Genomic DNA, 25,976 nt, shown 5'->3' on the forward strand with positions numbered 1-25,976 from the left:
GGGTGGGTCGCTCGCTCGCCAGCCCTCCTTCCTTTCTGTACACCTTGCGGGAGGCAGAGAGCGGCAGCCGCGGCAGCAGCCGGGGGCTTGGTGCATAGAGACAGGCCGACTTAGGGACCGGCAGACGGACTGACGGACGGAGAGGACCCTCCCCAAGCCTCCCCACGCCATGGCCGAGAGGAAGCAATCCGGGAAGGCGGCAGAGGACGAAGAGGTCCCTGCCTTTTTTAAAAACCTGGGCTCAGGCAGCCCCAAGCCTCGGCAGAAATTCTGTGGCATGTTCTGCCCGGTGGAAGGGTCCTCGGAGAACAAGACCATCGACTTCGACTCGCTGTCGGTGGGCCGGGGCTCGGGGCAGGTGGTGGCTCAGCAGCGGGACGTCGCCCACTTGGGCCCGGACCCGCAGCCGCCCTACTCCCGGCAGGGCCGGCGCGCCGGCGGGGAGCCATCTGTTGAATCGGGCCGGAAGGTGGAGATCCGGCGGGCCTCGGGCAAGGAAGCCCTGCAGAACATCAATGACCAGGTTGGTACGGGTGGGAGGCGGTGTTTGAGACAGAGGATGGGGCGTGGGGATCGCCCCTCCCTCGCCCCCTTCCAGTTCGGTGGAGAACCGAGGATCCCAGCGTGCCCACCGTCCTGCCCCGCCTCGAGTATTGCTTCCCTGCATGTGCATACGCACCCCACCCTACCCGGCCCTGCGTGCAGGGTGCCGAGGGGCTCGGGCTCGCTGGTGGGCGGCTGTGTGCCCACAAAGGCTGCCCGCGCCTCCCTGGGCCTGGGAAGGAGGGGGTGGGGGTAAAGGATGGGAAAAAATCTTCTTAAATCCTCCCGGGCGGCTTCCAATTGCAGCTGCGGCTGGCTGCCCCACCCTTTTTCGATGCAGCTCCGAGCGTGCAGTGGAGGGTTCGCGTACAGGCCGGCGGGCTCCCCGGGGGTCGGGAGGGGCGGGGGCCTCGACGGCTGCTCCCCGCCGCGCCCCTCGAGCTTTCCCAGCGCTTCTCCTCCGGCGCCCTCCGCGCTCGCGGCCCAAGCTCGTAGGCAAGGACCATGGTCAGCGCCTCCCCGGACCGCAAGGGAGAATCTATCTCAGCACCCTGACTCCTGTTCCCACCGCGAGAAGAACCCGAGAGGCAGTGGAATCGCGCGAGGAAACCGCGACGCTCCTAAATAGCCCATGTGGAGAACAAAGTTCCGCTAAGTATCTCAGCAAGGGTTTCCCAGAGCGTTCCCCCCGGCCACTATTTGGGAGGGGCTTTGGGGATGGGGACTGCGTGGATTATATTCAAAGGGTGAAAAGAAAAGAAAAGGGAAAAACCCTCACATTTTGAATAGACTGTCACAGATGGATTAGACCCCCCTATACTATGTTAATGAGGAAACAAAGAAGACCAATTTGGTAAACCTAATTTCAGAAAATGTTTATCTCTGGCAAATATGTACAGTGTGCATTTTAAGCCTTCTTATACCACGTGTTTTTTTCTTTATCAGGGTGACCTTCATACTTGTGCAATTTTTTTCCCCTCAGCCTTAATTTCTAAGTGATAAATTACAGTGTGAAAGGTTTCAGCACTTGTTTGCTGTTTATCTCCCATGCCCGTTGGTGAAGACAAGAAATCAATGATTGATTATTTATTGAATACCTATTGTGTGCCTCGCTTTTCTGGGTGAGGTGAAGGTTAGCTATTAAAAGTTCAATGTGATTTCTTCTTAAGGGTCTTCCAGAGTAGTTGGGCGTGGTCTGTACCTATCCACCGAGTGACAATAAGTGCATTTAGGGTGTAGGCTTACAGTGAACTCATCAGAGAACAACTAAGGGTTGGTGACAGTGGTTTGAACACGTTACTGTTTCGGGATGTGGCACAGTGTTTTGCAGCTTTTGACTTTTATAGGATCAGTTCTAGGAGAGACAAACCATTTGCTGTCACTTTCAAATGACAGCTACTTAATTGATTACTTAATTGATTCCTCCTCCCTCAGCTCTGTCCTCTGATTTATGCACATGGGAAGGAGGTACCTGCTACCCATATTTCACTGTGAGTCAACTGGGAGAACTTAATCCAAGAAGTCACTTTGTTTCAAGTGATCAGACAATCAAAGTAGAAGTTCCTAATAATGTGACTTATACTGAAAGCTGAGTGATGTGAAATACACTGGGTGAGGGCCACACCCAATGAGTGATTGTATAGCATACTGGTTGTGTAATACCCTCATCTTCAACTAGTTGTGATGGTAATTCTAATGTCCTAAAGGAAGCAGAAAAATGCCTTGAGATAAGGAAGAAATCATCTAAAAAATGGCAGATCAGAGGGCAGAGGTTGAAAGTGACCGCCTTTATAATGATGGCAGTGAATTAAAACTCAAGTTTGAAAGGCAGAGTTTCACTGGGTTGAATAACACATCTCTTTTCCTGCCCATTTAGAAGCTTGGATGTTTGATCATCAGAGCTGCTTGTTTGAACGCTCTCTGAATTTAATAGAAATTCTAAATTGTAGACCTAGGGCACGTGGAGGGGGAGATTTGAAGAGGAAATGCCCAACCAATACCCCAGGCAGTTGTAGCCTCTGCAAACCCACATTTGCTTTAGGTATCCAGTTACTAGTAACAGAGTGATTCTGGCTTGGTTTTTCGGCAGCCTTCCCTGGATTTTCATTTTCAATGTTGCCTTATCACATAACGGCTGTTCCTGTAGGATTTTTTTCATTCACGACTAAGAGCTTTTACCAGGATTGGTACGTTTACCAGCATCAGTGTTTGAAGATTTCATGTCTATACAAGAGAGAAAAGGAATTTGGGGTTGTGTATCTATCTATATCTATATCTGTATCTATATCTATGTATATAGTAATGCTTATTTCCAAAAGCATGGTTGAACCCACCACTTTGACTGAATTGAGTAACCATTACTTAGTTTTCAGCTAACGAGCAGGGTAACTACCAGCATTCCAGGGCATTCCTATCTGAAGTCCTGGAACAGAGAGAGGTGGAGGAGAACTAGAGTGAGTGGATCCTGGGTTCCCTGACTCAAGCCTCCCTCCTTCCCTGAATCTGTACTTACATGTGTCGTTATTGTATGGTCAGAAGTGGCTTTGTCCACCTGTCGCTCTAGAGGTCCTGCTGTTCTCCTAGCAAGGCTTTGGGAAGGGAGGGTGCAGGCTTCCTTAGCTCAGACGCCACGTGGCTTGTGGGAGATGAGGGGAGGTTGACCACCTGCATTTGCATTTGCAGGTGTGAACAGGTTGGCACCAGAAAGCAATGGGTGTGGCTTGGGCTGGGTTGGTAGATTGTGGTGAAAGGAAAGAGCCGGTGTAGTGAATGTGAATGAGGAAGGCTATCTCATTACTCTCTTTTTCCTTTGTGTCCTTGGGGACGTTCACCTTGGGCTGCAGTGAGATTAAGTTGATCACTACCCGTGAAGGACTCTGAGCCTCTTAGAATAGAGAGCAGCATGGTTGGCCTAATTCTCCTTGCTGGTGGCCAGGGGTCCCTCAGCCTCCCCTCTTCTTCCTAGGAATTCCCTCCATTCCACCTCGGACACAGTTTAGCCAGAACCAGCTGTGCAGCCAGGGATACTGGATCGTGAGCATCCCTTCCAAAGGGGTTCCCATGCTCTTTTCCCAGCAGCAAACAAGCTGCATAGACTAGAGTGTCTGGGGAGTGATCCTCCACTTCCCTAGGGCAGGTGCCAGTGAGTGAACTCTACAAGAGGGCTGCTGAACTTGACAAAATCCCCAAGTCTGTAAAATGTTTTCTGATAGTCCCTTCCATTCCGTGCCCCCATCCCTTCTCCCCAGGTTGATTAAATTCCCGGCCCTAGATGCCTAGTGATTCTGCTGCCCTCTTACTGTTCAATGCCACTCCTACACCATCCTGATGATGATGCTTTTTCTAGATCTTTCTTTCTCCAAAAGCAACGAGTTCTGAAATCACTCTTCTCCTCCCCCCACCCCCACCACACCTTCTCCCATTCAAAAATCTCTTCTTGGGACTTCTCTGGTGGTCCAGTGGTTAAGACTTCGCTTTCCAAAGCAGGAGGTGTAGGTTCGATCCCTGGTCAGGGAGCTAAGATCCCACATGCCTCGTGGCCAAAATACCAAAACATAAAACAGAAGCAATATTGTAACAGACTTAATAAAGACTTTAAAAATGGTCCACATCAAAAAAAAAAAAAAACCATCTCTTCCTCATGTTAATCTTAGCTAGAGAGAAACCCCAATGATTGAAGGCATCCATCTCTTATGTGAGTAACTGATACACAAGTTGTCCCCAGAGATACTTGTTTGATAATAGACTAGCCTGTTCAGCAAAATAGATGTCTAGTTAGCGGGATGTGTGGTAGAGATTTGGCTAGGAGCCTAGAACAAGGGCATTAATTTGATATTTTAGAGGCCACATCATCTCAAAAGGGGAGAAACAAATATGAACATTCGTGTGTCCAGGATTCCAAAATACCGAGGACCCATCTGGGTTCGAAGGAGGAGGGGTACTTGGGGAGGGGAAGGAAATCGTGATGATCCATAATTATTGGTTACTCTTGATTTCCCAAATGATCTAGTTAAATTTTAAAAGGTAATTGTGGTGAAATACACATAGCATAAAATTTACCTTCTCAACCATTTTAGAGAGCACAGTCCAGTCATGTTAAATATATTCATACTGTCATGCAACCAATCTCCAGAACTTCTGAATCTTGCAAAACTGAAACTCTGTGCCCATTAAACCATTAACTCCCTATTCCCATCCCCCCCAGCCCCTGTCAACCAGCCTTCTACTTTCTGTCGCTATGAATTTGACTCTTCCAGGTACTTCACGTAAGTGGAATCATAGAGTTTGTCTTTTTGTGATTGGCTTATTTCACTTAGCATCATGTCCTCAGGGTTCACCCACGTGGTGCCTGTGACAAGATTTCTTTCTTTTTCATGGCTGAATAATATTCCTAAAATCAGTTAAATTTTAACAAGTTCTTGATGATTGGAAAATTTGTAACTCAATTAATTGATCTGCAATGATCTCATTGTGAGAGGAAGTGAGAAGAATTACAGTTGGGATGAGATAGACTCACCCAGCCTGGGGCCCAAGGCCTGAGTGGAAGAAAACTCCTACCAGCTGAACAGCCTCTTCCATTTTCCTTCCCTTGTAGCTTGAGGGTGGAGAGGAGAATTGCTGTTATTGGACCTCCAGTGACAACATCTGGCCATGACATGACCTCTTGAACATTGCATGGTTCACCAACTTGTGGACCATGGAAATCAGGCACGGGCTGGGCATTTTCCCACCCTTGGTAAAGACAAGCTAAGTATTCTTATGGGTCCTTTGGTGACAATGCTTCTCTCTACTTCTTTGAGAAAGAAGGGAGAGTCAAAATTCATCATGGATTCACATGTGTACTACCATTGAATGTCTGGCCTTGAAAGAAACCTAATGATCACCTCACTTTAGAGGTGGAGAAATCGATGTCCAGAATGACAGTTGCTTCACCCTGTGGAACTCAGGTGACAGTCCCACGACTAGGACTGTCCCTCTCACTGCCCAGTCCCACTGCAGTCCTACACCAGTAAAACCTTGTTATTTATGTAGCACTGTATAACCCTAGAATGTATTTGTGGGAAGAGCTGAGCTTCACGTTCTACTACTCCACCATCTTGATTACTCCCTAGGATGTACATTTACGTTCTAGATCCTGTATTTTAGAATGTGTAGTATATATTATTTTAAAACTTGTCCCCAAACCTTCTGATATAGGCATTATTCCCTTTCTGTAACTAAGGACACTGAGAGGTAGTGACATTTCCTGACCTATTCCAAGGTCTTGTTATTTAGTAAGTGCTGGAACTAGGATTTGAACCAAGGTTTCCTGACTCAGTCCCTTATTTCTTCTTGCAAGACACCATTCTATGACTCAGTTCCACTGCAGAAATAGTTAGTGAACTTAAAAGTACAATTTAGTTTTGTAGGCAAAATATTTCATATCCCATTAAACTTTATATATTCTATGGGGTATGCCCTGCTGTGTTAAATGCTTTATATGCATTATATTTAAAAAAATTTTTATTGCAGTATAGTTGATTTACAATGTTGTGTTAGTTTCAGGTGTACAGCAAAGCGAATCATTTATACATATACATATATCCTCTCTTTTTAAAAAATTTGTATTGGAGTATAGGTGCTTTACAATGTTGTGTTAGTTTCTACTGTACAGCAAAGTGAATCAGCTATACGTATACATATATCCCCACTTTTTTGGATTTCCCTCCCATTTAGGTCACCACAGAGCACTGAGTAGAGTTACCTGTGCTATACGGTAGGTTCTCATTAGTTATCCATTTTATACGTAGTATCAATAGTGTATATACGTCAATCCCAATCTCTCAATTCATCCCACCACCCCACCTTTCCCCCTTGGTATCTTATCTTATTTATGCTAAGGCAACTCTATTAGGCAGGTACTACTGTTATCCATATTTTGTAAAAGGAATATCTGAAGGTAAAAGAAACTTGCAAAGCAACTTGCTAACTAGAAACCAGAGGCAGTATCTGAACCCAGGTCTATGTGACTAAAGAGCATCTTAATCATTGTGAGGTACTGAATTGCTTTGTGCATTAATTATTCTTTTCTCATTTTATCTCCGAAGAACTAACTATTGTAAAAATAGTTCTGAGTAGGTTCTGAGAATCTACTTTTTTTGTTTCCGTTTTGCAATGTATTCTTTGAAGCCATTTATGAAAGAGACCTTTGATCTGTCTTTATGGATGTGCCCTACACTGCTGATATTCTGTCCATCATTTTTTTCAACACAAGACATGGCTTCAAATATCACTGGGACAGAGGCCAACCCTGACAGTATGAATGACATGCTTTTCTAAGATTAGAGCAATGTGATGACAATGTGATTTTCCCACTTGATGTAAATCATGAACTACAAGCAAATAATGAGGGAGTCAGTAAAAACACTGGCACGTGTTTTGAGGGACACTTGAGTTGGGTTGGTTGCAGCCCATGGCCAAGGCTGGTAACTTAGGCCAAGAGCTGCAAACAAATAGTGCCTTGAAGGGAAAACGCCTGGTCTTGAAGGTGGCTTGGGGCTTGCTTTTGAGACATACAGACAGCTTGCCTGGGCCCTGATTCCAAGGCAGCTCCCTTGTGGAAAGAATTCTGGGCTAGGAGTCAGGAAGCTCAGCTTATAGCCCTGGCTTTGTTTTCACAAGCTGTGTTACCTGCAGTCACCTGCCTGGGGCTGTCATTGGGCCAGGCCTTAATCTCCTTCTCCCATTTCCACTAAAGGCTCTGAAAGAAAGCTGTGCTATCCCTGGTTGTTCTTTGTTTGTTTGTTTGTTGTATAGAGGTAAAATTCATGTAATAAAATTCTCATTTTCACCATTTTAAAGTCTACAATTCAATAGCTTTTAGTACATTTACAGTCTTATGCAATCATCACTACTAATCCCAGAGCATTTGCATCACTCCAAAAAGAAATCCTGTATCTCTTAAGCTGTCACTTCCCAATCCTCCATCATCCCAGCCTGTGGCAACCAACCAACCTTCTGTCTCCATGGATTTACCTGTTTTGGACACTTCACATAAATGGAATCATACAGTATGGCCTTTTGTGTCTGGCTTCTTTCACTTAGTGTAGTGTTTGCACGGTTCATCCACATTAGTAGCATGGATCGGCACTTCATTCCGAACAGTATTCCATTGTATAGACCACATTTCGTTTATCCATTCACAAGTTGATTGATACTTGGGTTGTTTCCACTTTTTGGCAATTATGAATAATACTGGTATGAATATTCTTTTAAGTTTGTGTTTGAACATATGTCGTTGGTTCTCTTGGGTGTATACCTAGGAGTGGGATAGTTAAGTCATATGGTAATTCTATGTGTAACTTTTTGAGGAACTGCCGAACTGTTTTCCACAATGGCTGCACCATTTTACATTCCCACCAAAAGCATGTAAGGGCTTCAGTTTCTGCATGTCCTGCACAATGCCTGTTATTTGCTGATTATAGCCATCCTAGTGGGTATAAAATGGTATGCCATTGTGGTTTTGATTTGCATTTCCCTAATGAATAATGACTTTGAACATCTTTTCATGTGCTTATTGGTCATTTGTATAGCCTTGGAGAAATGTCTATTCAAATCCTTTGCCCATTTTTAAATTGAGTTGTTTGTCTTTTTGTCATTGAGTTTTAGGAGTACTTTATATACTCTAGATACTAGCCCCTTATCAGATAAAAGGTTTGCAAATATTTTCTCTCATTCTGTGGGTGCCTATTCATTTTTGATAGTGTCCTTTGATGCACACACAGAAGCTTTTAATTTTAAGTCCAATTTATCTGTCTTTTCTTTTGTTGCTCATGCTTTTGATGTTATATTATCCCTGGCTGTTGTCAAAACTGCTGGATCAAATGAAATCTGGCAAAGAAGTTCCAGGGCCTTGTATCCCAGAATCGTATTCATGTAACTAAATTCTGTTGTTTTGTGGGAGCTTTGAAATTCATTTAGAATCGCACTTGCAACAGCACAGTATCCTTGAGTGCTCTGTGTACTGCCTAAGTCTGATCTTTCTGTCTCACAATCCTGTTCATATAAAGGAAACGCTTTCGTGTGTGTGTACTCGCACATATATGTGTTTATATGTGTAAATATATTTATATATTTTTTTAATGAAGAGTAGAAAATTTGTTTTCCAGACCAGTGATTTGGGAGTGGTAGGGATGGTATTAGGAGGGCAGTGACTAACAAGCTGAATTTGGGAAAAATAACTTTGAGAAACTAATTGAATTCACTTTTTATTTTGTTCTGTTTTTTAGGAATAACATGACAAAGTACGATGTTTATTGTGATTACTCTGATATGCAATTAAAAACAAAATAAATCACTGATAATCTTATTAGCTAGAAATAACCACTGATAGCATTTTGTGTATTATACAGCCTTTATACTCCTACCGAAAGTGAGTGAGAAATCCTCTTTTTCAGCATCCCTGACATCACTGGGTATTATAGTTCCTATAGATATTTCTCAGGTTTATAGGTGACAAGTGTTATCCTGCGTTTTGCAGACTTTCCTATTAACGTATTCATATTTTAAACACTGATATGTAAAAAATCATATATTAAAATGGATACATTTAAAAACCACTTGTTACACGTTTTTTCCTAGTTTGCACCTAATTTTTTTGACCTTTATTTTTTGACATCCAAATTTAAATTTTACGTAGTTCAGTCAGTTCATCTTTTCTGACATGTTTTTTTTTTAACGTTCAAGATTTATTGTATTTTCTTTTAAAACCTTTTTGGGTTTTGTGTTTATTTACATTTAAATCTGACAATTAATTTTTTGTCTATGACTTGAAGTAAGGTATAACTTAATTCTCCAAATAGCCAGTTTTCCTAATGGCATTGATTGAATAATTAGTATTTCTTCGCTTGTTTTTTATATACTCAACTTCTTATATACGTCTGCATGGTTTTTGTCTTCCTGCTCTGTTTCATTGGTTGGCCTTACTAATTTCGTAGTGATTCGCAGTGATTCAATGCTACTTTAGTTACCGTAACTTTTTTTAAACTGAGGTGTAGTTGATTTACAATATTATATTAGTTTCAGGCGTACAACACAGTGATTAAAAATTTTTTATAGATTATACTCCATTTCTGATTATTATAAAATATTGGCTTTTTTCCCTCTGCTGTACTGTAACTTTTTCATATCTTAATTTTCTTCATATTTTTCCACCATTCAACTGCATTTTCTTTTTTTTTTTTGCGGTACGCGGGCCTCTCACTGCTGTGGCCTCTCCCGCCGTGGAGCACAGGCTCCGGACGCGCAGGCCCAGCAGCCACGGCTCACGGGCCCAGCCGCTCCGCGACATGTGGGATCCTCCTGGACTGGGGCACGAACCCGCGTCCCCTGCATCGGCAGGCGGACTCTCAACCACTGCGCCACCAGGGAAGCCCCCAACTGCATTTTCCATGAAAGATATTTTCAGTGGCAGAAACCTGATATGATTTTTACCACAATTATATTCAATTTATATATTGAATTATAAGAAATACTTATTTTTAAGATGGTAAGTCTTTCTACCCCAGTTTATATCATGTCTTGCCATTTTCTCCTGAAACTTTGCTTTATTCCTCTGAAATTTTTTGTTACATTTATTCCGAGATGTTTAGTAGTTTACATTCTGGATGACTCTTGAGTTTTAAATTAATTTATAACAGATTGCTTTATTGAACTCAGTTCGCGTTCTAATAGTTTTCAATTCATTCTTTTGGGACAGTTTAATTATCTAATATTAATTTTATACCTTTTTTCTAATGCCTTTGTTTATTATTTCTCTTCCTGGTCTGATTACCTTGCTTGGACTCCTAGAACTATGTTGAATAATGGTGGTTATTTTTAGGGCTCCCTGTTTGATTTCTGACTTTAATGAGAATTGAATGAGTTGGGTTTATTACTTGCTGCAATGAGAGAGACCATACACCATAGGGAACCATGGGGCACCTGTAGGAGGGCATTGGAGAGAGATTTGGGCTTTGGTGTGGTGTTTTGGTGAGGGCCCAAGGAAGCGAGCATACCCTCTGGACTGGGTGCTGTCATAAGGGGGTGACACTTCTGTGATTAGGTATCTCAATAACTCTTATCTCTAAGGGCAGATTAGACTGAAGCTGTGGTTGGTAAATAAGCAGTGGGCACTGCAGATTTAATGTATTAATTAAATAAGCAGATTTAAATGTATTAATTCGGATGGGGGATTTTGTTTGGTATTTTGTGACTTGGACAACGTTCATATTTTATCAGGTGTGATTTTCTGGAGGGACCTCGTCTTTATTTTGATGCATCGTGGTCACCGAGTGGCCTTCTCTGATACTGATGCTCTGTGAAATTTACATTTGACAAGAGATCGCTCAGGCCTTGCTGTGAGTGCCAGGCCATCTCTTGGCAAGTATTTTCTGTTTCTTAACATACTGTTAACATCAGGGCTCGGTGTGATAGAGTCTATTCTGTAGTGTTTTCTGTCTGTTTATATTTGAGAGATATCTTCCTGTCCTCCACTGAAGGTGCCAAAAAGAGTTTCTTCAACTCCCCCTCCCTCCCCCCAGGAGGTCGTATCTCTTATTCCTTGTTCTGCAATAATTTTTCATAAGCTTGATATTTTTTCCTTGGTATCTATCTTCAATTCAGGTGAGGTCCCTTCAGAATTCATGTTTTTAGCAGATGAGTGTATGTGAACAGTCTTTGGCCTCATTCCCCGACTGTGTGTACCAGTTGAATCTTTATTAGGCTTAGAGTTTGAAGATTGATTCAAACACTAACTTCTTGTCCAATTCCCATTTTCTGGTGCCGAAGTTGCAGACTTTGGCTTTCACTCTTCTGTTAAATTTCAAAAACAATTTTGGGGAACAACTTAATGGCTGCCAAATTTTTATGTTGCCAATATAAAAACCAAAAAAAAAAAAAAAAAGCCCCGCATAACTCTGTAGTATCATCTTACAAAATGAAGAACACCAAAAAAAAAAAAAAGCCCAGCATAACTCTGTAGTTTCATCTTACAAAATGAAGAACACCAAAAAAAAAAAAAAGCCCAGCATAACTCTGTAGTTTCATCTTACAAAATGAAGAACATTTTTGCACTAAAACTAATAAAGAGAAAAATAACTCTCGAATTTAAACATATGCATAAATTAAGCTTTATGAAAAATTATATGTATTGTCCTTATTCTTCTCATTTTGACTTAGATTTGTGAACACCTTGCCCCAGGCAGCCTGGTATTGGCTGCCAGGCCAGCGTTGGTTGAGGTGGCATTTCTCTTTTTAAAAAAATATATTTATTTTATATTGGAATAAAGTGGATTGTGTTAGTTTCAGGTGTACAGCAAAGTGATTCAGTTATACATATACATGTATCTATTGTTTTCCAAATTCTTTTCTCATGCAGGTTATTATAGTATATTGAGCAGATCCCTGTGCTATACAGTAGGACCTCGTCAGTTATCTATCTTAAATATAGCAGTGTGTACATGTCACTCCCAAACTGTCCATCTATCCCTCCCCCCAACCCTCCCCCCCTTGGTAAGGTGGCACCCCTCTTACCTGTCTGGCCTTTCCCGCACAGTCTCTTTCCAGAAGTTTCTCACCTCTGTGGGTTAAAAGAGACATGACCTCTCCCAGGCCAGCATCGACAATTGCTCTAAAACGCACCTGGGATTTGTTTCAATAATGTATGGGAAGACATACGGACTTGGAAATGACTGCCATGAAGGAAGGAGTCTTTATTCTCACAGATTCTTTGAAGCAGGAGACAGAGCATTCATGCAGAGATACCTGGGAAAGCACCAGAGCAGGTCAGGAGGCAGTGGGAGTGAGGGGAGGACAGGGGTAAGAGCCATTATTCTGATTTCTGGGAAGGAAGGCGAGGCAAGGTAAACAGGATCGGCTAAGTTTGGATAATTTTAGTGGGCCCTGGGACATAGGGGCTCTCTCTAGTTGTCTGATACCTGATTAGGAAAGGTGACGTGGCCCCGAGTTTAAGAGCTTCAGAAAGGTGGCAGGTGGGGTTATGCATTCTGGATTGATTGGTTTGCATATGAAAAGTGCACTCCCAGAAAAGTCTAGGAATCTAGGAACTGGCTAGCCCTGGGAGGAGCAGTCTCTCCAGGGTCAACTAGGCCCCAGATGTCCAAGGACTAGAAATACAGAACATAAAAATGCATGATTAATGTAATAATACTAGCTGGCAATAGTAGACCTAAGATTATTACAAGATTCTGGCCTTACGTATGTGTCTGTTGGTCTTATATTTATAGAATTATTGGGTGCTTCTGTATTTGTATGGTCTTCATTACTATTTTAGTTGGAATGTTCTATCTGGGTTTTCTGACCTAATGCCTTTTTTTTTCCTACTTTCTTTGGCCTGCGTTGAGTCTTTGTTGCTGCATGCAGCCTTCTCATTGTGGTGGCGTCTCTTGTTGAGGAGCACGGGCTCTAGGTGTGTGGGTTTCAGTAGTTGTGGCTCACGGACTCAGTAGTTGTGGCTTGTGGGCTCTAGAGTGCAGGCTCAGTAGTTGTGGCACATGGGCTTAGTTGCTCCTCGGCATGTGGGATCTTCCCAGACCAGGGATTGAACCCGTGTCCCCTGCGTTGGCAGGCGGATTCTTAACCACTGTGCCACCAGGGAAGTCCCCTAATGCCTTTTTAAGTCTAGAAATCCATAATCTGACTTTTAGTTCTTTAAAAAAACTTTTTTTAATTGAAGTATAGTTGATTTACAATGTTGTGTTAATTTCTCCTGTACAGCAAAGTGATTCAATTATATGTATGTGTGTATATATACATTCTTCTTCATATTCCATAATCTGACTTTTAAAAACCTGATGCATGTTCAGAGTTATAAGACACCGTCACTAAAAGCAGTAGAGCCAAAACCTGTCCATCACATTGCTGGGCTTTTAATTTATTTATATAAATGAACTACATTTCTTACGGGGTATATGATGATGCCAAAATTGGTAGTGAAGATGACTAGAAAAAAAATTAACTGCAAAAAGCTATTATCTACAGCTCTGTTCACGAAATACCCTCCAACTGCAGTGACAGAATTAGCAAAAACAGGATTTCTGGGAAGGATCAGCTTTACCTCCTGCCCATAAATCATTCAGTGAGCATGCTAATCACTGCACTGTGGTCCTTAACTTAATAATAATACACGAGCAGAAGTATATCTTTAAAACGTTAGGGAATTCCCAGGCTCTCCAGTGGTTCAGACTCCACGCTTTCACTGCTGAGGGCCTGGGTTCGAGCCCTGGTCGGGGAATTAAGATCCCGAAAGCCACGTGGCATGGCCAAAAAAAAAAAGGTATTCTTGATATAACCGTCTACTGATCTGCGGCGTTTTTGGTCATATCCTAATTAGGTGAGGACTCTGAAATTATCATGCAGGATTCAGGAATTAAGTCCTGCCTGGATTTATCTAAGTTTGGAGCCAGGTAAAGCAAGGCAGAGACATTTTACGAACTTCTTGGGCCCAGTAGGACTCTAGATTGCTTTTAGAACACTTAAGTATTTGACATTATCGCCAGCTGGTTCTGTTTCTTTCCTTTTGGCCATTTAGTTAGGTAAGAAGATGTACTTCTGCGAGCAAACCAGTCTGGTGTTGTGTTTCACACTCAGTTCTTAAGGTTTCCTTGAATGTCACTGGAGAATGTAGTATGCAGAAGGTTAGGAGAGTTTTCCATGTTATGGAGAGTTTTTGATTATACCAGATGATGGCTTTGAGCAAATCACCTGTTCCTTTAGACCTACTTCCTCATTTGAAAAGCGGACATCAAAATAGTGACCCTATGGGGTTACTGGGATGACTGAGTGGAATATTGTATGTAAAATGCTTGGCCTGTGTAGGGGCTCTGCAATCTTACGTGTTATTGTGAAATGAGTCTGAGATGGATGTGTGTATAAATAATTAGAGCACCATTTGATGAGTTCCGTAGCAAAAGTATGGAGGCATTACTTGGAGCACCATAGTGGGAAGAGTTTATTTTCATTTAACTGATGACCACAAACTGCAAATGGACATTCAACCCTTTTGAGTACAAAGACAAATGCTCTACATCTTCTTCTCTCCATTCCAACCTTACACACTCTTTCCTTCTGCCTTCTCTCAGTGGATGACTCCACTTTATTTACTGGGAATTAGTGAGAGGAGCAGATCTTCAGGGAGGAACCCACTTATTTTCTCACCTTCCATCACTGGGACTGACTTCCCTTCCCCTCAGCTCACAGCAGAAGGAAGGTCCCTACTCTGCCCATGGCCATCTGCTCACATATGCCCTGAATACCATCGCTTACCCGCTCTGGAAACTGTCTACCCCTATTGCCATCTACTGGCTCATTTCCATCAGCACACAAACATCCTTTAACACCTCCACTATAAGACAACAGAAGTAAAACTCATGAAATCCTCTCTTGACCCCATAATCCTCTCCAGATCCTGCGATTTTTCTACCCTTTTCTTAGCAAACTTTTCTAAAGTCTAATTTATATTTGCTGTTTCTGTTTCTTCCTCTGCCATTCACTGTTGTTAAAAAATGAACTTTATATATACCAACAGGAATATATTATTAAGCATAGAGATAAGGCTAAAACCCACTTTGACCATTCTCCCCATCCTGGTCCCCTCCCCTGACCAGAAGTAACCAAGGTTTATCCATTCCTTTGTATCCTTCCAGCCCCTTTCCTACATATTTACATGTGCGTGTATCCTTGGAGAAAACGTGTAGTATTGTGTGCACGCGTGTGTGTGTTTGTTTTACATCAAAGATACCACTCTATATTGGCAGCCTGTTCCTTTTTTCTCTCTGTGTTTCAGAGGTCTTTGTTAATGTATATAAATTATGTTATTTCCTGTAAACTCACATTCTTTAAACTGCTGATGCCAATAATGATTGCTAATATTTATTGTGTGCTGACCATGTCCTAAGCGCTATTCTAATTGTTTTACATGGGGTTACCTATTTAGGGCTTTCAATGACGCTGGGGAGTAGGTATTATTGTCTCCATTTTCATGAGGAAATTGAGGCAGAAAACAACTAAGTAATTTGCTTGAGGTTATGCTTGCTCAGTAAGTGATGATGTCAGGATATAAAATCAGGCATGTGGCTCCAGAGTCTGTGCTCCTAATCATGACATTGTTCTAGAGTATGCATGTACCATGGCATATTTAGCCATTTTTCTGTTGTTTCCAGTTTTTATTGCTAATAAGCAATGCTTCAGGGGGCGTCCTGCACGTGCTTGTTTGTTTGTGGGGGATTGTGAGTGTTTCTCTGTGGTAAACCCTGGATAGTGTAACTTCTGGGTCCCAGGTAAGCACATCTAACATTATTATAGATACTGTCAAATCACCCTTGAAATTGACTGTCCTTTTCACACTCCCATCAGCCATATAAGAGCATACCTGTTTCCCCATGATCTCACCAACCCCTGATACCAAATTTTACAAATTTGCCAGTGACATAGGTTAAAAATTGTATCTCAGGGCTTCCCTGGTGGCGCAGTGGTTGAGAGTCCGCCTGCCGATGCAGGGGATACGGGTTCGTGCCCTGGTCCAGGAAGATCCCACGTGCCGCGGAGCGGCTGGTCCCGTGAGCCATGGCCGCTGAGCCTGCGCGTCCGGAGCCTGTGCTCCGCAACGGGAGAGGCCACAACAGTGAGAGGCCCACGTACCGCAGAAAAAACAACAACAAAAAATTGTATCTCATAATTTTCACGTGCCTTTGTCTGAGTGCTAGTGGATGGAGCACATTTTCATACAGTTACTGGTCATGTATAGAGTTTCTTTTGTGAACTGCCTTGTTTATAATCTTTACCCATTTTTCTGTGGGAATATGTGTCTTTTTCTTTTTGGTTTCTAAGAGTTGTTCATGTATTTGGGATACCACAACTCACCCTTCAACCCACTCCCATATGACTTCTACACCTGCTGAAACTCGTCAAGAGCATAACATTTTCCATGGCGTAGATTCAATGGCCCCTTTCCTGTCATTATCTTACCCTATAACCCAGTGGTTTATGAGGGTACCCATTGTAGTGGGTTTGAGGACAATTTGGGCAAGTAAAGGGAAAAGCGTGACCAGTAGATGGCAGTAGCACACAATGAGCTTTTGCGGGCGGAACTTTGACAAGTTGCTAGAGAGGGGAAGTCCCTCCCAGCAGGAGACCTTCCCGGGACAGAGGTGTGGGCTGCCACCAGAAGGGAAAAAGGGCGAGGGAACTCGTAGGGAGAGAAGGGCGTCAAACACGGTGCGGGTAGGAGTTTATGATTCTAGGTAATGTTGCTCATTAGCACAGTGTGTGTCTGCATCAAAGCCTCAGAAGGGCGGCACCACTTTGGAGTCTTATAGACACAAGGTTTTCAAAATCTATTGCTAGCAGATGTTGGGTGAGGTTTTTCAGGATATGCAAAGCAGGCAGGCTTCAAATGGCTAAAAATAAGCTTACGGGGGCTATATTTAAAGCAATTGGATGTATGAGAATTTGAGCTTGGTGCTGGTGGGCTTTGAGCCAACCCTCCCAGTGTACTGTGTAGAAATAAATAATATAGGGGCCAAGATATAGGGACCACCTTGAACCCATTTATTTAATACTCTCTTATTTGAAGCACTCTTCTGATTTCTGTGATGCTACACTCCCCTGGTTTTCCTCCTAATCACCAGCCTCCCTCTCAGTCCTCTTTGCTGACTCACACTCTTCTATCTGTCCTCTAAATCAGCCCTTCTCAAGCACTGATGATTTTACATTGTTAAAAGGTGCGTTTACATTCTTAAAAATTATTATTATTATTATTTTGGCTGTGTTAGGTCTTCATTGCTGTGTGTGGGCTTTCTCTAGTTGCGGCGAGCAGGGGCTACTCTTCATTGGGTGTGTGGGCTTCTCATTGTGGTGGCTTCTCCTGTTGCAGAGTGCAGGCTTCAGTAGTTGCAGCAGGTGGGCTCAGTAGTTGTGGTGCACAGGGTTAGTTGCTCCGTGGCATGTGGGGTCTTCCCGGCCCAGGGATAGAACCCATGTCTCCTGCATTGGCAGGCAGATTCTTAACCACTGTGCCACCAGGGAAGTCCCCTTAAAAATTATTGATGACCCCAAAGAACGTTTGTTTATGTAGATTGTAGCTCTCTATATTTACCATGTTAGAAATTAAAGCTGGGGATTTAAAAACATTTATTAATTCATTTAAAAATAGCAATAATAAACTCATTACCAGTTAGCATAAATAACATGTTTTACATGAAACAAGTGACTCAAAGAACCTTCTGATATGTCAGTTTCATTTTCTTCATCATCTTTAAATGTAGACAATATGGCTAATGTGGTTAGAAATTGAGTCTTATAATCTTTTCTTAGAGCTAACAACCCATCTGTAAATATAATAAAAGTATTATAAATAAACATTCTTTTATTTTAGAATAAAATATTATTCTAAATAATAACAGTTTGAGATAAAATTTAAAATTTAGAAAATAGTTTAAAAAATTTAAACATTATTGCAAAACAAGCAACGAAGTGTGTACTTAGTTCTAGTTATGTTTCCACATAGGCTCAAGAAAACTTTGGGATTTCAAAATAACTCTTTATAGAATGATAATGAGACTACAGAGATTATAGCACACATAACTTATGATAGCTTCGGAGTAGAAGCCCTGAGAAGAGAGTTACTCTCTGAAAACACACAAATTTATAATGTAAACCTACTACTATATAAAATTCTGCGTGTGATTATCCTGTTTTTTCCCGCACCATTTTTTGAAGAAATTATTCTTACCCTATTGAGTATTCTTGGCTCCCTTTTCAAGTATTAGTTGATCATATATCTGAGGATTTATTTCCAGGCTCTAGATTCTGTTCCACTGGTCTGTTTTTAATGCCAGCACCATACTGTTTTGATTACTATAACTTTGTAATATAGTTTGAAGTCAGGAAGTGTGATACCTCCAGCTTTGTTCTTCTTTCTCAGGATTGGTTTGGACATTTGGGGTCTTTTGTCATTCCATACAAATTTTAGAATTTTTTTTTTCTATTTATGTGAAAAACACTATTGGAATTTTCATAGGTATTACACTGAATCTGTAGATGGCTTTGGGTAGTATGGACATTTTGTTTTAATTTTTTATTAAAAATTTTTTTTAAATAGACATTTTAACAATATTAATTCTTCCAGTCCGTGATCACAGGATATCTTTCCATTTGTATCTTCTTCAATTTCTTTCACCAAAGTGATACAGTTTTTAGTGTACAGATCTTTCACCTCCTTGGTTAAATTTATTCCTAAGTATTTTATTGAATGGAATTGTTTTCTTTATTTCTTTTTCAGATAATTCTTTGTTGGTGTACAGAAATGCAACTAATTTTTGTATGTTGATGTTGTATCCTGCAACTTTACTGAATTCCTTTATAAGTTATAATAGTTTTTTGGTGGAGTCTTTAGGATTTTTTAAATATAAGATCATATCATCTACAAACAGAGACAATTTTACTTGTTCTTTTCCAATTTAGAGCCTTTCATTATTTTTTTTCTTGACTAATTGCTCTGTATAGGTCTTCCAGTGCTAGGAGGTATTGAGTATGATGTTAGTTGTGGACTTGTCATAAAAGGCCTTTATTATGTTGAGGTATGGCATCCTTCTATATCTAATTTGAGAGTTTTTATCATGAAAGGATGCTGTATTTTGTCAAAAGCTTTTTCTGCATATATTGAGATGATCATATGGTTTTTAACCTTTCATTTTGTTAATGTGGTGTATCACATTGATTGAGTTACAGATGTTAAACCATCTTTGCATTCCTCAAATAAATCCCACTTGAACATGGTGTGAGATTCTTTTAATGTGTTGTTGAATTCAGTTTGTTAATATTTTTTTGAGAACTTTTGCATCTATGTTAATCAGGAATATTGGCCTGTAGTTTTCTTTTCTTATAGTGTCCTTAAATGGCTTGTTATCAGGGTAATGGTGGCCTTGTAAAATAAATTTAGGAGTGTTCTTTCCTCTTCAGTTTTTTGGAAGAGTTTGAGAAGAACTGGTGTTAATTCTTCTTTAAATGTTTGATAGAATTCACCATGGAAAACATCTGTTCTGGGCTTTTTGTTGTTGTTTTTGACTACTGATTCAATTGTCTCACTCATTGGTCTGTTCAGATTTTATATTTCTTCATGATTCAGTCTTGGTAGGTTTTTTGTTTTTAGGAATTTATCCATTTTTTCTAGGTTGTTCAGTTTATTGACTTACAATTGTTCATAGTAGTCTCTCATGATCTGTTTTTAAAAAATAAATTTATTTATTTATTTTTGGCTGTGTTGGGTCTTCATTGCTGTGCATGGGCACAAGCAGGGGCTACTCTTCATCGTGGTGCGCAGGCTTCTCATTGCAGTGGCTTCTCTTGTTGAGGAGCACGGGCTCTAGGCGCGCAGGCTTCAGTTGTTGTGGCTCGCGGGCTCTAGAGCACAGGCTCAGTAGTTGTGTCTCATAGGCTGTACAGTGCAGGCTCAGTAGTTGTGGCGCACAGGCTTAGTTGCTCCGTGGCATGTGGGATCTTCCCGGACCAGGGCTTGGACCCATGTCCCCTGCATTGGCAGGCGGATTGTTAACCACTGCACCACCAGGGAAGTCCCTCTCATGATCTTTTGTACCTATATGGTGTCAGTTGTAATGTTTACTCTTTTATTCATGATTTTGTTTGTTTGAATTCTCTCTCTTTTTCACTGAGTTTCCTGAACTAAAGGTTTGTCAGTTTTGTTTATCTTTTCAAAAAACCAGGTCTTAGTTTTGTTGGTTTTTCTATTGGTTTTCTGGTCTCTATTTCATTTATTTCTTCACTGATATTTGTATTTCCTTCCTTCTGCTAACTTTGGGCTTAGTTTGTTCTTCTATTTTTAGTTCCTGAAGGTATAAAGTTAGGTTGTTTATGATTTTTTTTAATGTAGGTGTTTATTGCTATAAACTTCCCTCTTGAACTGCTTTTCTACACCTGTAAGTTTTGGTATGCTGTATTTCCATTTTCATTTGTTTCAAGGTATTTTAAAATTTCCCTTTTAATTTCTTCTTGGAGCCATTGGTTGTTCAAGGAGTGTGTTGTTTAATTTCACATATTTACAAAGTTTACAGTTTTCCTCGGGTTATTGATTTCTAGTTTCATACCATTGTGGTTGGAGAAGATACTTGGACATGATTTCAGTCTTCTTAATTTGTTAAGACTTTTTTGTAACCTACCATATGAACTATCTTGGAGAATGTTCCAGATCTGCTTGAGAAAAACATGTATTCTTCTGCCACTGGATGGAATGTTCTATATGTGTCTGTTAGGTCTATTTGGTCTAAAGTGTAGTTCAAATCCAACATTTTCTTGTTGCTTTTGAGTGGATGATCTATCCATTGTTGAAAGTGAGATATTGAAGTTCCCTAATATTATTGTATTCTTGTCTATTTCTCCCTTCAGGTGTGTTAGTATTGTATTTTTTTGTGTTAGTATTGTATTTGCTTAATATATTTAGGTGCTCCAATGTTGGCTGCACATATATTTACAATTGTATCATTTTGATGAATTGATCCCTTTATCATTATATAATGACCTAGCAGGAGGGTGAAGAATTTATTAGAGGTGAGATAAGTCTGGTGGCAAAATGACTAAAAGGGATTAAGGAGCAGCAGCCAGAGGAATAGGATGAATTGCAAGCAAGAGTGGTAGCATGGGGCTTCCATGGTGGCGTGGTGGTTGAGAGGCCGCCTGCCGATGCAGGGGGACATGGGTTCGTGCCCCGGTCTGGGAAGATCCCACATGCCGCGGAGCGGCTGGGCCCGTGATCCGTGGCCGCTGAGCCTGCGCGTCCGGAGCCTGTGCTCCGCAACGGGAGAGGCCACAACAGTGAGAGGCCCGCGTACTGCAAAAAAAAAAAAAGAGTGGTAGCATGGTAGATAGAGCACTGATAGAGCCATCTAGAGCTGGAGGTGAGTCAATTATTTTGTTCTGGGCCTCAGTATAATGAATCTACTAGCTCTGGAGCCAATAAGAAAAATAGAGACGACCCTTATTCCATAGCATCATTCGGATTAACCAAGAGGATTGTAGACATACAGCACCTGGTATTAGCAGATGCTTAATCGATGACCTATTATGTTAATTAATATCAGAAAAGTTAAGATAGAGAAGGGAGGGAAGGAAATTTCAGAAGGTGCAGGATGGTCAATAGTGTCTAATGCAGAAAAAAATAAAGTAGGATGAAGCCTGGAAGGACCCACTGGTTGTCTGTTAGTTGCTGGGTCTTTGTGGAAGCAGTCTTGGTGGAGGGTGGGTTGGCAGCTGCTGTGTGCTGAGGTTGGGGAGAGTGGGAGTGAGGTTGTGGGGGTAGGTGAGGGGATCACATTTGGGTATCCTTAAGAAAGACAGGAAGTTTGCTAGGGAGGCAGGCACAGGGAGGATCCTTGTGTGTTTGTAAGTTCATCTGCTTTTTGTAAGATGGGGAACCCTGATTGTATGTATTTGCGTAGTGAGAGGAAGGCCCCAGTAGGAGGGCAGGACTGATAGAGAGTGGGGAGTGGTTCCCTGATAAGGAGGGAGGGACTGGCTTCAAGCAGAGGTAAATGTGGGGATGATCACATTGCTTGGGGATGATCAGCGCTTTCTCTTGCAGCTGGGAAGAGACTGTGTGAACCCAGGGATAAGGCTGAAGGTGAAGAGAGGTACTTGAGGGAATTTGTCCCTGGTGGGCTCAATTGTCAGACAAAAGGGGTGGGAAAGATGTCTTCCAAGGGCATATGAGGTCAGAGTGGACTTCAGGAGAGGAGTGAGTTTTGGAAAAAGCATTTTTTATTGAGATATACTTCACATACCATAAAAATTTTACCCCTTTAAAGAATGCAATTCAAAAAAAAAAAGAATGCAATTCAGTGGTTTAAGTTTATTTACAAATTGTGCAACCATCTACCTTCAAAACATTTTTATCATTCCCCAGAGACACCCATTAAGTAGTTACTCTCTATTTCTTCCACCCCCAGCCCCTGGAAACCATGAATTTGCTTTCTGTCTCTATTGATTTGCCTATTCTGGGCCTTTCATATAAATGGAATCATACAATGTATGGCCCTTTGTGACTGGCTTCCTTGCCTTAGTTTTATGGACTTCACTTAGTTTTGTGTCCACTCAAAATTCATATGTTGAATTCCTAATCCCTACTGGGATGGTATTAGGAGGTGGAGCCTTTGAGAGGTAATTAGTTTATGAGGGTGGAGCTCCCATGATGGGATTAGTGCCCTTCTAAAAAGAGGAGAGCTAGTTCTCTCTCTCTCTCTCTCTCTCTCTCTCTCTCACTCTCTCACTCTCTCTCTCTCTCACTCACTCTCTCTCTCTCTCTCTCTCTCTCTCTCCCCCTCTCTCCCTCTCCCTTTGCCACGTGAGGGTACGATGAGTAGATTGCTATCTGTAAGCCAGGAAGAGAACTCTCACTGAAACCCGACCATGCTGACATCCTGATCTTGGACTCCAGAACTGTGAGAAATGAATGATGCTTAAGCCACCCAGTCTATGGCATTTTGGTATAGCAGCCAGAACTTGCATAATATTTTCAAAGTTCACCCACATGTAATATGTATTAGTACTTCACTCCCTTTTTTGGGGGCTAAATGATAGTTCATTGTATGGATATAGTACTTTTTCATCAGTTGACAGGAATTTGGATTGTTTTCATTTTTTGGCTATTATGAAAAATGTTGCTATGAATATTCATGTATAAGTTTTTGTATGGACATATGTTTTCAGTTCTCTTAAATATATACCTAACAGTTGAATTCCTGGATCATATGGTAACTCTATGTTTAACTTTTTAAGGACCTGCCAAACTGTTTTCCACAGTGGCTGCACCATTTTACAATCCCACCAGCAGTATATGAGGGGTTCCAATTTTTACACATACTCGATAACACTTTTTTTAGTGGTTTTGATTATAGCTATCCTGCTGGATATGAAGTGATATCTCATCATGCTTTTGATTTGCATTTCCCTCATGACTAATGATGTTGAGCATCTTTCCATGTGCTTATTGGCCATTGGTATATCTTCTTTGGAGAAATATCTATTCAACTCCTTTGTCCATTTTTTAGCCAGGTTGTTTGTCTTTTTGTTGTTGAGTTTAGGAGTTTTTTATATATTCTGGATACTAGCCATTTATCAGATACATGATTTGCAAATATTTTCTCCCATTCTGTGGGTTGTCTTTTCGCTTTCTGGATGGTGTCCTTTGATGTATAAAAGCTTTAAATTTTGATGAAGTCCGATTTATCTATCTTTTCTTTTGTTGCTTGAGCTTTTGGTGTCATGTCTAAGAAACCAACTTTCTAATCTGAGGGCACAAATATCTATCCCTATGTTTTCTTCTTAGAGTTTTATAGTTTTATCTCTTCCATTTAGGTCTTTGATCTGTTTTGAGTTCATTTTTGTATACGTAAATATGCATGTGGACCTCAGGGTGACCTAAGTATAATTGACAGGAGTTTACAGTCTGCTGATTGCACTTATTTCTCACCAGAAGGAAAGAAATTCCATTAATTATATGATGAGTTTTCATGGGGCCTCCAGGTCTAAAGAGGAATTTGAATTTGAACTAGGGTCTCGCAGAGGAGAGGAGAGAGCAGTTGTCCGTGGTAATTAACACACCTTATATAAGCCCATAGCTGTCGGATCAATTTTTTCACTCTCTGCCCGCCCACGGTAACCTTCAAAGAAGCAAGGCGGGCAAATGAGAAGAGAAAGGTCCATCCAGGAGTTTGTCACTAAGCATGTCTGAGGCGACATGCTCACAGGCTGTCAGGGTGGGGGTATTCTGTCAGCCTCTCCAGCCTTAACCCACCACTCCCGCTTTCCTGAAGGGCTTGCCTCCTCGGTGCCCATTTCACCACATCCTTCTGATTCTCTCTGGCCGCTCCTTTTTCGTTCTCACTGGCATTTTTTAAAAAAAATTGAATTAGAAATAGCAGAACTGGCCCCTCTTCTTCCCATCAACCTCACCTTCTCCCCAGGTGGTCTCATGGTGTCCTCTGGCTTTAATGACTATCTTGGTCCATTCAGGCTGCTATGACAGGATACCATAGACTGGGTAGCTTATAAACAACGGAAACTTATTTCTCACAGTCCTGGAGGCTGGGAAGTCCAAGATCAAGATGCGGCAGATTCCATGTGGTGTCTGGTGAGAACCTGCTTCCTGGTTCATAGGCAACCGTCTTCTCACTGTGTCCTCACATGGTAGAAGGGCGAGGGATCTCTCTGAGGCCTCTTTTATAAGGGCACTAATCCCATTCAGGAAGGCTCTCATGATGTAATAACCTCCCAGAGGCCTCACCTCCTAATATTGTCACCTTAGGGATTAGGTTTCAATACATGAATTTTGAGAGGACAAAACATTCAAAATGTAGCGATTAGCATCCATGACTAATGGCTCCTAAATTAAAATCATAAGCCCTGACTTCTCACCTGAATGCTTTATTTTCACTTGGATGTCTTAAACACTTCTCAAATGACCATGCCTCAAATGGAAATCTTCCTCCCCCCCCCAAAGAGAAATCTTGACCAGCTCCCACATTCTCACACCCCCATGTCACCCTGCTTCTCCCGTGGTCTTCCTGATGTCAATCAATAGGACCATCATTCACCTAGAATCAGGCCTCAGATCTAGGGTTCACATTTAAAATATATATATATATATTTCCCCCCCCCCCGCCCCGCCGCCCTTTTTTGGCCGTGCAGCTTGTGGGATCTTATTTCCCTGATCAGGGATCGAACCCGGGCCCTCAGCAGTGAAAGCAGAGAGTCTTAACCACCGGACCACTAGGGAATTCCCACACGATATTTTCCTTGCCCTTAACTCCTATCCAATCTGTGGGTGATTCCTGTTGACAGTAGCAAAAAGAGTGGGTATGAGGAGGTAAGTGGTCAGACTCTGGCCAGACAACAGATGCTAGATTCCTGGCTCTGCCATTTACCGGTTTTGTGTCCCGGAGCAAGTTCCTTAATCTCTCTGTTTCCACCCTACTTCACAGGGGTTTTGTGATAAGTATTATAAGGAGTAACCTGAGCTAATACATGTAAAGTACTCAGAACAATGCCTGGCTCAGTAATTACTAAAAAAGTGGTAACTGCTAATATTACCTCCAAAGTCAATGACATATATGTCCATTTCTCTCAGTGCTACCTGTCCCACCCTAGTCTCAGCTACGATCAACTCTCCCCTTCTTATGGATTGCCTCCCAACAATCCTTTCGCCTCTGAAGCTAGAATAATACAGAAAGTATGAATCAGATTTTGTTGCTCCCTAAGACCTCTCAATGGTTTCCTTACAAACATAGAATAAAATCCAAATTTATTTCTATGGTCTAGAAAGTTCTCTATATGTGACCCCTACCTATTGATTTAACTTCAGTTGTACAAGGTAGATATTGCTGTGTCAC

At 41.6% G+C, this 25,976-nt stretch overlaps 1 protein-coding gene across 2 annotated transcripts in view; it reads left to right on the top strand.

Annotated features, from left to right (window-relative positions):
- The first annotated feature begins 56 nt into the window (after positions 1-56).
- Positions 57-25,976, top strand: part of DPYSL2 (dihydropyrimidinase like 2) — a 119,226-nt gene continuing 93,306 nt past the window's right edge. Inside the window, exon 1 of one of the 2 annotated variants that reach the window (XM_024767763.1) lies at positions 57-523. In XM_024767763.1, the coding sequence (XP_024623531.1) occupies positions 170-523 (354 nt within the window). In that variant the 5' untranslated portion in view covers positions 57-169. The remainder of the gene's footprint in view (positions 524-25,976) is intronic. The other variant, XM_024767759.1, reaches the window with a different exon arrangement.

The sequence above is a fragment of the Neophocaena asiaeorientalis genome, unplaced genomic scaffold (genome assembly GCF_003031525.2).
Source record: "Neophocaena asiaeorientalis asiaeorientalis breed wild unplaced genomic scaffold, Neophocaena_asiaeorientalis_V1.1 scaffold523, whole genome shotgun sequence".
NCBI lineage: Eukaryota > Metazoa > Chordata > Mammalia > Artiodactyla > Phocoenidae > Neophocaena > Neophocaena asiaeorientalis.